At 43.2% G+C, this 12,476-nt stretch overlaps 1 protein-coding gene across 8 annotated transcripts in view; it reads right to left on the bottom strand.

The window, feature by feature from the left end:
- The window catches only part of LOC136442148 (E3 ubiquitin-protein ligase UBR4-like), a 151,894-nt gene that overhangs the window by 33,638 nt on the left and 105,780 nt on the right, over nucleotides 1–12,476 (bottom strand). For 7 of the 8 annotated variants that reach the window (XM_066438816.1, XM_066438812.1, XM_066438815.1 and 4 more), the window contains 8 exons: nucleotides 11,352–11,523; nucleotides 5,448–5,592; nucleotides 4,491–4,576; nucleotides 3,788–3,875; nucleotides 3,403–3,531; nucleotides 837–901; nucleotides 535–595; nucleotides 214–392 (listed from right to left, as the gene is read on the bottom strand). In XM_066438816.1, coding sequence (XP_066294913.1) covers nucleotides 214–392; nucleotides 535–595; nucleotides 837–901; nucleotides 3,403–3,531; nucleotides 3,788–3,875; nucleotides 4,491–4,576; nucleotides 5,448–5,592; nucleotides 11,352–11,523 — 925 coding nt within the window. The remainder of the gene's footprint in view (nucleotides 1–213; nucleotides 393–534; nucleotides 596–836; nucleotides 902–3,402; nucleotides 3,532–3,787; nucleotides 3,876–4,490; nucleotides 4,577–5,447; nucleotides 5,593–11,351; nucleotides 11,524–12,476) is intronic. The other variant, XM_066438819.1, reaches the window with a different exon arrangement.

Raw genomic sequence — 12,476 nt, 5'->3', positions numbered from 1 at the left:
GTATTTCTGAACTATCAACAGTTTTTCTTTTAGAGCTGTGAGAGTGGAGTGAGGTGGGATATCGATAGTGCAGCCAGTTGAATTCAGACTAATACAAACAAAATTAGGCAGCATTATTACACATTAAAAGACCATTATGTGACAGGTCTAGTTTGAGTCTAGAACCAATGAGGTACAATCATAGTAAAATTGTAACATTGTATTCCTTCTTACCGGCACTTGTGACACTGGAACACATTTTCCCCACAATTGCTGCAGACGCCCGGGTTGGCCGGCACAGAGGCACTGCAGCGGGGACACTGCAGGGTCTCAGCCGAGGCCTGGAGGTTGTCATAGAAATCTGCATACTCTATCATCAGGTTGGAGGCAGTGATGGGCAGCAAGAAGTCCACCTGACACAACAACATCATGATTATCACATCATCCAGGGTTCAGCAGGATCATCTTCTTACTGAACAACTTTCAATTCAAAACAGAGTGCCAATTTTCATTGCTGCTTGTTGGCATGCTCCCTGAGGATTGGTGGGTCCTTACCTTGACTTCTGTCTGACCGGGTGAGAGGACAACCTTCTTTGCCCTATGCCACATACATTGTCTATGCAGGAGCAGAGAATAGGAGAGTTAGACATGTAAATGGACAACAAATTCCACTTAAAAAGGTTAAAATCCTGGACTACTGAAAGGAATGACCTACATATAGACCTTAACATCACAGTAAGTTGACCTATCAAATACTATGATCATTACAACCTTGCAAAGTGAAAAATGGAAGTTTCAAACTCACAAACTTTGTAACAGATGTCAGTCAAGCTGATAAATCAAAGAAAAGTTCCTACCTGTTCTTTAGTTCCACTATACTTGGCACAGTGCGGTTGTTGTAGTAAATGTGAACTGTTCGCACCTTAAAGTAGAGAATGGTGAAATCTTTGGTTGGAAAATGATGTTTTCAATACTCTTAATACATGAATATCAATAGTTTTAAAAGCAGCTGTTGTTGCATACAATCCTGACAGCACTGGTACACCAACATGTAAACAGATGATGATTCTCTCCTTGCACAGAGACACACACAAGTGCACACATAAATGAAAAAAATATCCATAAACACAAAGGTAAACATTAAGAATAAACAGATGTAATGAGGAAGGTGGCTGTTATTCCTAGAAATTCATTCATATTAAAAGTCTATAGAAGTTGCAAGATTCATTACACATGCAACCTGGTGATCAGTGGCGTTTCAAGTGGGATGTACACGGTTCAACCCTGTTTACAGTTTTGTGGAGAGGATTCACTCCACAATACAGAAATGTCACTAATTCTTTCATAGTTCATAACTACAATAAATGTAGCTACATGACTGATTACATGGCAGGAACTAGGCAATAAGTGATGGCAGACTTGACCCCTTACACATACATCAGAAATGCACACAGACACAAACACATAAAAACCAGATAGACACACAAACAGATATAGAAATACTAAAAACAATGCTTCCTGGGGGGAGGGTGAGTGGGGGTGTAGTACATGACTGTACAATGTGTAATCATCACACATGACCTCCGGCTGCCCACTATCATTTCAACATTGATGAAGATCCTAGGTAAGTCTAACAGCACTGAACCTTAATCTTACGCAACCTTAATCCAACACTTTTCGGTACTCCCCTCTAAGTTAAGACCTGATGCTGATATGCAAAATATTTTGATTGCTTCTAAAATACAGTAAGGTAGCCAACATACAAATGTGCAATGGTAAGGCCCTGAAGAGAACATGTTCTGGTGAGAAGGTCAGGAAAATTTGACATGATTTTATCACGTAGGGCATGTCGTGGGAGGGAGAGCAGCCATAACATTTTTAAGACAATGGTTGATGACTACATGTAGTTCACGGCAATTGACAATTGTGTTGACTGTGACATGGAGTGTCTATTCTACCTTGGTGTAACTGGCTTTTGGTTGACGGAGAGATTGACAAACAGCTTTAATTGTATGGAGCAAAATCAAGAATAAACAAGAGTTCCACGACCTCATATCTCCATGAACAATTCTATGCCTGCAAATGACTGACACATTTGCATAATATATGCTTGGTCATAAACACCTTTATCTAACTTACACATGTTGCAATATTAACAGTCCTATAATTGTCCAATTAGATGAATTATGGTGTTTTTGCATTAATTATGCAAATTAGGAATCTATTTGCATAATTGGTATCTGTTGATGCTCCACTTTCCATAAACTACATATTATGTTACATGTATTTGAGTCTGATAATGGAAAACACTGCAAATATAGATTTTCCTCATTAGCTATGCAAATTAAGTCACAATTGGCATAATTTGCACTTCATTACGTATATCTCTGTCTAAGCTACCTTCATACTAAGAACCATATTGACAGTCCTATAATTTTCCAATTAGATGAGAAATGGTGTTTTGAATTAATTATGCAAATTATGAATTTATTTGCATAATTGGTATCTGTTGATGATCCACTTTCCATAAACTACATACGTTACATGTATTTGAGTCTGATAATGGAAAACACTGCAAATATAGATTTTCCTCATTATCTATGCAAATTAAGTCCTACGTAACATAACTTGCACTTCATTATGTACATCTCTGTCTAAGCTACCTGTATACTAATTATCATGGACATCCATCGTTCCTTTGTTCAGTTATTCTCCTTAGAAGATTTTCACGATAACGCCCCTGCAGTTCCAGAGCAAGCTGCTAGGGGGCTCAAACCCACACCACGTCTTCATTACACCACAAGCTATCTGCCACCAAAAAATCAAGACCATATCACATCCAGGTCAAGAGATACAAAAATTGAATTTCTGCTGCAGTACCAAGGTCAGATACCAGGGGGCCCAAAATCGATCTGAATTTCGGCTTCACAACACCTGCCCACATACCAAATATCATCGTAATCCATCAAGCGGTTCTTGAGTTATGCTGACTACAGTAGTCCGGAAACACAAACAAACAGACAAGCAAACACACAGACACACCCAAAACTATATCTCCATTTTTCATGGAGATAACAAATTCACTATAATTGTATTGTGTTGGATTAATGTTCTACATTGTATTTGGAACATAATTCCCAAGGGACTTCATTATGAGTAACGCTATTTTCAAGCCTTGTTTTCCAGTCACAGCTCGATAATCGGAATACTTTAAATTTACAGTACTGTAATGACTGGGGAAGCGCTACACAATCATAATGAACCCAACACTTACTGAAGTACTCACAGGGTTGCTTGTTGATTTATGATTCTGCGCTGAATTTTCTCAAAAGTGTTTTATCAAGGTTAAGTGCCGTTATAATATCTGGAGCCATTCCTTGTAGCATCTCCACAGTAATTACAGTGACTAGTGTCAGTCCTTACCATTTTTGTCCTCTTCAGGTCTGTGAGTCTGACGGCGATCTTGGAGATGATGTGAGGTGAGAGCAGCTTGATGATCTGGGTAGTGGTGGTGAAGCGGGAGTCCACCTTCACAGCAGACAGTTTCACACTCTGGAAAATCAACAGTGATACAATGTACACCTGTCAGAACCAAGGATTTACTAGTACGGGTGGTAGAGAGACATGTGTGATGGCTTACTGCTGTTACCAATGTGTAAGTTTCCTGACACAGTGAATATGAAGGGTATCATTAGACTATTAAGGTAGCAATATCAATAATGTCACAGCACTTGAATACAAAGACAAGGCTTTAAGCACAGGAGGGTTGATTTAAGTCCCTACAACAGTAAGACAGCATCACCCTCACCACAAACGGCATCTCAGGGTTGTTACACACGGCACATGGATCAGTCTCCAGGTAGAACCCATCAAACTCCACCAAACCTGACAGCAAACTGAGAAATAAACATTTATATTCAAGTATCTCAGTACAAACTGCAGGATACACATTATGACCTAACAGCTGCAGTAGGCTTTCCCACCACAACCAAGCTATTTTTCATATGGTAAAATTACAAACATTCATTTACTACAAAATTTATTTTCAACGAATACAAATGGAATGGCAGCATGTCCATAGTGCAGTCCACTAAATAAATAAACATGTGTACTAAAGGACAAGATGAAGCAAACATACTGGCATACATTTCTTAAAAATAAATGTTTTCAAAAGTTGACATATCGGATAAGACTTCACAATGTGCTTTCACAGGAACTGTGACAGATTTCTTCAAACTTATGAACAGATCTAGATTCCATCACTATTGGTTTGTGGGTAGAACTTGGCCTAAGGAATAAAAGTTTCTGGACATTACCAAAATAAGTTATGCTTCTGCATATTCAATGCTAAACAATTAAATACAATTTTATGCTCAAAAGCAGCTACATTTCTGTACTGTCATCATATAACCTGCAGGTGAGTTTATTGCTTTATAAGCCCAGAGCCTGGAGCATCAGCTATATTGTAAGCAGACAAACACTGACTAGTACAAAACTGCTGAAATGCTCACTTGTAGATGTTTGCATTGCAGTGGTCTGCCAGCACCCTGTTCTGTTGTTTGAGAAGGGTGAAGGCTCTTGTCAGGTAGCTGCTGGCCTACAAAACAATTTCCTGTCTGTTCAGTCAGGGTCACTTATGCATCACCGTAACATCCAACTGGTATGCAGTTGACATTATATGACATTTTTCTGCTTTAATTAGATTTGTCAATCATGAATCTGTGGGTAACATAAAAACGGGTCAACATATCCTATTGGTAATTGAGTATTAATCAATCAAAATGCAATATGCATCAGTCTCGTTATTACACCATCCAACCAAGACTTTCTACATTTGTCTCCTATGGTGTAAAGAAGAAATTCAATGTAAACTAAATCATCTCTATCACAAGGATTTGACAGTAGGACACATTGTTTGTTACTGTATGCCGTCTTCTTTGCGGAGATTATAGGAGTACGTTGATGAAGGTTAGACATCCAGGTAGTAAGATACGCCAAAAATGTCACAAACCACCACACCCACCCCCGGACGAACAACATCAGTAACTGTACTAAAACAACTACAGTTGTAGCTAATTGAACTTTTAGCATACAACCTTGTCTTGGATTAACCTTCTTTTGAAGACTACATCAAGACATCATAAATTGCCTTAACCTCATTAACATTATCATATATATTCAGAGTTTTGGTATAAAACCTGGTTTCCCAGTCCTATCTTTAGTGACTGATGAAAGACAGCGGATCCTGTCTGAAACGTCTGTATCAGAATTTTATCCAGTAACTGTTGCTTGACTAACTATTTTTGGCAATTACAGGAGTAAGCTGACCATGCTGCTTGCAGTCAAGTGAATGTCTGACATGGTGTACTAATCCTTTTAGTGGGTTCATGAGATTATTATATCATGATGATCCTGCAATCAAAGTAAATTATGAACATATACGAGGACTGTTCTACTGAGTATTGTACCTTTTCCTTGAAGACTGTGCACTTTAGGGAGAAGTAGCCGAGGAGGTCCACAAACTGTGCTGCTTTCCTGCCATAGGATGGAAGGTGTGGCCAGACTCCCCACATCAGGTCTAACAGAAGGTTCTGTCCTTCTACACTGCCATAGCTATGGGGGGGGGAGGGGGGGGGACATGAACATCAGGATTCACAACTCACACTGTCATAGCTATGGGGGACATGAACATCAGGATTCACAACTCACACTGTCATAGCTATGGGGGAACATGAACATCAGGATTCACAACTCACACTGCCATAGCTATGGGGAACATCAGGATTCACAACTCACACTGCCATAGCTATGGGGAACATGAACATCAGGATTCACAACTCACACTGCCATAGCTATGGGGGACATGAACATCAGGATTCACAACTCACACTGCCATAGCTATGGGGGGACATGAACATCAGGATTCACAACTCACACTGCCATAGCTATGGGGGAACATGAACATCAGGATTCACAACTCACACTGCCATAGCTATGGGGGACATGAACATCAGGATTCACAACTCACACTGCCATAGCTATGGGGAACATCAGGATTCACAACTCACACTGCCATAGCTATGGGGGAACATGAACATCAGGATTCACAACTCACACTGCCATAGCTATGGGGGACATGAACATCAGGATTCACAACTCACACTGCCATAGCTATGGGGGAACATGAACATCAGGATTCACAACTCACACTGCCATAGCTATGGGGGACATGAACATCAGGATTCACAACTCACACTGCCATAGCTATGGGGGAACATGAACATCAGGATTCACAACTCACACTGCCATAGCTATGGGGGAACATGAACATCAGGATTCACAACTCACACTGCCATAGCTATGGGGGACATGAACATCAGGATTCACAACTCACACTGCCATAGCTATGGGGGAACATGAACATCAGGATTCACAACTCACACTGCCATAGCTATGGGGGACAGGAACATCAGGATTCACAACTCACACTGCCATAGCTATGGGGAACATGAACATCAGGATTCACAACTCACACTGCCATAGCTATGGGGAACATCAGGATTCACAACTCACACTGCCATAGCTATGGGGGACATGAACATCAGGATTCACAACTCACACTGCCATAGCTATGGGGAACATGAACATCAGGATTCACAACTCACACTGCCATAGCTATGGGGAACATCAGGATTCACAACTCACACTGCCATAGCTATGGGGGAACATGAACATCAGGATTCACAACTCACACTGCCATAGCTATGGGGGACATGAACATCAGGATTCACAACTCACACTGCCATAGCTATGGGGGAACATGAACATCAGGATTCACAACTCACACTGCCATAGCTATGGGGGACATGAACATCAGGATTCACAACTCACACTGCCATAGCTATGGGGGAACATGAACATCAGGATTCACAACTCACACTGCCATAGCTATGGGGGAACATGAACATCAGGATTCACAACTCACACTGCCATAGCTATGGGGGACATGAACATCAGGATTCACAACTCACACTGCCATAGCTATGGGGGAACATGAACATCAGGATTCACAACTCACACTGCCATAGCTATGGGGGACAGGAACATCAGGATTCACAACTCACACTGCCATAGCTATGGGGAACATCAGGATTCACAACTCACACTGCCATAGCTATGGGGAACATGAACATCAGGATTCACAACTCACACTGCCATAGCTATGGGGAACATGAACATCAGGATTCACAACTCACACTGCCATAGCTATGGGGGAACATGAACATCAGGATTCACAACTCACACTGCCATAGCTATGGGGGACAGGAACATCAGGATTCACAACTCACACTGCCATAGCTATGGGGGACATGAACATCAGGATTCACAACTCACACTGCCATAGCTATGGGGGACATGAACATCAGGATTCACAACTCACACTGCCATACATGTAGCTATGGGGGAACATGAACATCAGGATTCACAACTCACACTGCCATAGCTATGGGGAACATGATCATCAGGATTCACAACTCACACTGCCATAGCTATGGGGAACATGATCATCAGGATTCACAACTCACACTGCCATAGCTATGGGGAACATGAACATCAGGATTCACAACTCACACTGCCATAGCTATGGGGGACATGAACATCAGGATTCACAACTCACACTGCCATAGCTATGGGGGACATCAGGATTCACAACTCATACTGCCATAGCTATGGGGAACATGAACATCAGGATTCACAACTCACACTGCCATAGCTATGGGGGACATGAACATCAGGATTCACAACTCACACTGCCATAGCTATGGGGAACATGAACATCAGGATTCACAACTCACACTGCCATAGCTATGGGGGACATGAACATCAGGATTCACAACTCACACTGCCATAGCTATGGGGGACAGGAACATCAGGATTCACAACTCACACTGCCATAGCTATGGGGAACATGAACATCAGGATTCACAACTCACACTGCCATACATGTAGCTATGGGGGAACATGAACATCAGGATTCACAACTCACACTGCCATAGCTATGGGGGACATGAACATCAGGATTCACAACTCACACTGCCATAGCTATGGGGGAACATGAACATCAGGATTCACAACTCACACTGCCATAGCTATGGGGAACATGAACATCAGGATTCACAACTCACACTGCCATAGCTATGGGGGACATGAACATCAGGATTCACAACTCACACTGCCATAGCTATGGGGAACATCAGGATTCACAACTCACACTGCCATAGCTATGGGGAACAGGAACATCAGGATTCACAACTCACACTGCCATAGCTATGGGGGACATGAACATCAGGATTCACAACTCACACTGCCATAGCTATGGGGAACAGGAATATCAGGATTCACAACTCACACTGCCATAGCTATGGGGAACATCAGGATTCACAACTCACACTGCCATAGCTATGGGGAACAGGAACATCAGGATTCACAACTCACACTGCCATAGCTATGGGGGACATGAACATCAGGATTCACAACTCACACTGCCATAGCTATGGGGAACAGGAATATCAGGATTCACAACTCACACTGCCATAGCTATGGGGGAACATGAACATCAGGATTCACAACTCACACTGTCATAGCCATCGGGAACATGATCATCAGGATTCACAACTCACACTGCCATAGCTATGGGGGACATCAGGATTCACAACTCACACTGCCATAGCTATGGGGGGGGGGGGGGGGACATGAACATCAGGATTCACAACTCACACTGTCATAGCCATGGGGAACATGAACATCAGGATTCACAACTCACACTGCCATAGCTATGGGGAACAGGAACATCAGGATTCACAACTCACACTGCCATAGCTATGGGGGACATGAACATCAGGATTCACAACTCACACTGCAATAGCTATGGGGGACATGAACATCAGGATTCACAACTCACACTGCCATAGCTATGGGGAACATGAACATCAGGATTCACAACTCACACTGCCATAGCTATGGGGGACATGAACATCAGGATTCACAACTCACACTGCCATAGCTATGGGGAACATGAACATCAGGATTCACAACTCACACTGCCATAGCTATGGGGGACATGAACATCAGGATTCACAACTCACACTGCCATACATGTAGCTATGGGGGAACATGAACATCAGGATTCACAACTCACACTGCCATAGCTATGGGGAACATGAACATCAGGATTCACAACTCACACTGCCATAGCTATGGGGGACATGAACATCAGGATTCACAACTCACACTGCCATAGCTATGGGGGACATGAACATCAGGATTCACAACTCACACTGCCATAGCTATGGGGGAACATGAACATCAGGATTCACACAACTCACACTGCCATAGCTATGGGGGACAGGAACATCAGGATTCACAACTCACACTGCCATAGCTATGGGGGACATGAACATCAGGATTCACAACTCACACTGCCATAGCTATGGGGAACATGAACATCAGGATTCACAACTCACACTGCCATAGCTATGGGGGACATGAACATCAGGATTCACAACTCACACTGCCATAGCTATGGGGGAACATGAACATCAGGATTCACAACTTACACTGTCATAGCCATGGGGAACATGATCATCAGGATTCACAACTCACACTGCCATAGCTATGGGGGACATCAGGATTCACAACTCACACTGCCATAGCTATGGGGGGGGGGACATGAACATCAGGATTCACAACTCACACTGTCATAGCCATGGGGAACATGAACATCAGGATTCACAACTCACACTGCCATAGCTATGGGGGACATCAGGATTCACAACTCATACTGCCATAGCTATGGGGAACATGAACATCAGGATTCACAACTCACACTGCCATAGCTATGGGGGACATGAACATCAGGATTCACAACTCACACTGCCATAGCTATGGGGAACATGATCATCAGGATTCACAACTCACACTGCCATAGCTATGGGGGACAGGAACATCAGGATTCACAACTCACACTGCCATAGCTATGGGGAACATGATCATCAGGATTCACAACTCACACTGCCATACATGTAGCTATGGGGGAACATGAACATCAGGATTCACAACTCACACTGCCATAGCTATGGGGAACATGAACATCAGGATTCACAACTCACACTGCCATAGCCATGGGGAACATGAACATCAGGATTCACAACTCACACTGCCATAGCTATGGGGAACATCAGGATTCACAACTCACACTGCCATAGCCATGGGGGACATGAACATCAGGATTCACAACTCACACTGCCATAGCTATGGGGGAACATGAACATCAGGATTCACAACTCACACTGCCATAGCTATGGGGGACATGAACATCAGGATTCACAACTCACACTGCCATAGCTATGGGGGACATGAACATCAGGATTCACAACTCACACTGCCATAGCTATGGGGAACATGAACATCAGGATTCACAACTCACACTGCCATAGCTATGGGGGACATGAACATCAGGATTCACAACTCACACTGCCATAGCTATGGGGGGACATGAACATCAGGATTCACAACTCACACTGCCATAGCTATGGGGGACATGAACATCAGGATTCACAACTCACACTGCCATAGCTATGGGGGACATCAGGATTCACAACTCACACTGCCATAGCTATGGGGGACATGAACATCAGGATTCACAACTCACACTGCCATAGCTATGGGGGACATCAGGATTCACAACTCACACTGCCATAGCTATGGGGGACATCAGGATTCACAACTCACACTGCCATAGCTATGGGGGACATCAGGATTCACAACTCACACTGTCATAGCTATGGGGAACATGAACACCAGGATTCACAACTCACACTGCCATAGCTATGGGGAACATGAACATCAGGATTCACAACTCACACTGCCATAGCTATGGGGGACATGAACATCAGGATTCACAACTCACACTGCCATAGCTATGGGGGACATGAATATCAGGATTCACAACTCACACTGCCATAGCTATGGGGGACATCAGGATTCACAACTCACACTGCCATAGCTATGGGGAACATGATCATCAGGATTCACAACTCACACTGCCATAGCTATGGGGAACATGAACATCAGGATTCACAACTCACATTGCCATTCATTAACTACAGGGTTGGACCTCCATCTGTATAATGCTGTATCACGGCCTAGATAATTCATTTTACAGTACAATACAACTGCTATGTAAAACAAGGTGTGTAAAAGAAGGTATTGCCATGACCTTTACACCAACAGGGAAGCTCAACATAGCAGTCATTCAACCAACACTGAAGTATCAGCAGTCCCCAATTAAGAATGACAGTACAAGTACTTACCTGAAGATACTCAATAACAGCAAGTGGGCCTGCCAACGCACTGATGTGGAGTTGGAGTGGAGCAGGAAGCAGTGGATGAAACGCTCCCATAGAGAGCTGTCTGCCATGGACAGCAGCTGTTGTACAATAGACTGGCACATCTGCTGTCCTTCAGTCACAGGGTCATCTGTACCTGAACACACATGATACACACTTACTACACAGGGTCATATACCTGAACACACATGATACACACTTACTACACAGGGTCATCTGTACCTGAACACACATGATACACACCTACTACACAGGGTCATCTGTACCTGAACACACATGATGATACACACTTACTACACAGGGTCATCTGCACCTGAACACACATGATGATACACATTTACTACACAGGGCCATCTGCACCTGAACACACATGATACACACTTACTACACAGGGCCATCTGTACCTGAACACACATGATACACACTTACTACACAGGGTCATCTGTACCTGAACACACATGGTACACACTTACTACACAGGGTCATCTGCACCTGAACACACTTGATACACACTTACTACACAGGGCCATCTGTACCTGAACACACATGATACACACTTACTACACAGGGTCATCTGTACCTGAACACACATGGTACACACTTACTACACAGGGTCATCTGCACCTGAACACACATGATACACACTTACTACACAGGGCCATCTGTACCTGATCTGAACACACATGGTACACACTTACTACACAGGGTCATCTGTACCTGAACACACATGGTACACACTTACTACACAGGGTCATCTGTACCTGAACACACATGATGATACACACTTACTACACAGAGTAATCTGTACCTGAACACACATGATACACACTTACTACACAGGGTCATCTGTACCTGAACACATATGATACACACTTACTACACAGGGTCATCTGTACCTGATCTGAACACACATGGTACACACTTACTACACAGGGTCATCTGTACCTGATCTGAACACACATGGTACACACTTACTACACAGGGTCATCTGAACCTGAACACACATGATACACACTTACTACACAGGGTCATCTGTACCTGAACACACATGATACACACTTACTACACAGGGCCATCTGTACCTGAACA

Source organism: Branchiostoma lanceolatum, chromosome 9 (genome assembly GCF_035083965.1).
Source record: "Branchiostoma lanceolatum isolate klBraLanc5 chromosome 9, klBraLanc5.hap2, whole genome shotgun sequence".
Classification (NCBI taxonomy): domain Eukaryota; kingdom Metazoa; phylum Chordata; class Leptocardii; order Amphioxiformes; family Branchiostomatidae; genus Branchiostoma; species Branchiostoma lanceolatum.
Note: the sequence above shows the minus strand (reverse complement) of the source record. Positions and strands in the feature narration are given on the sequence as shown.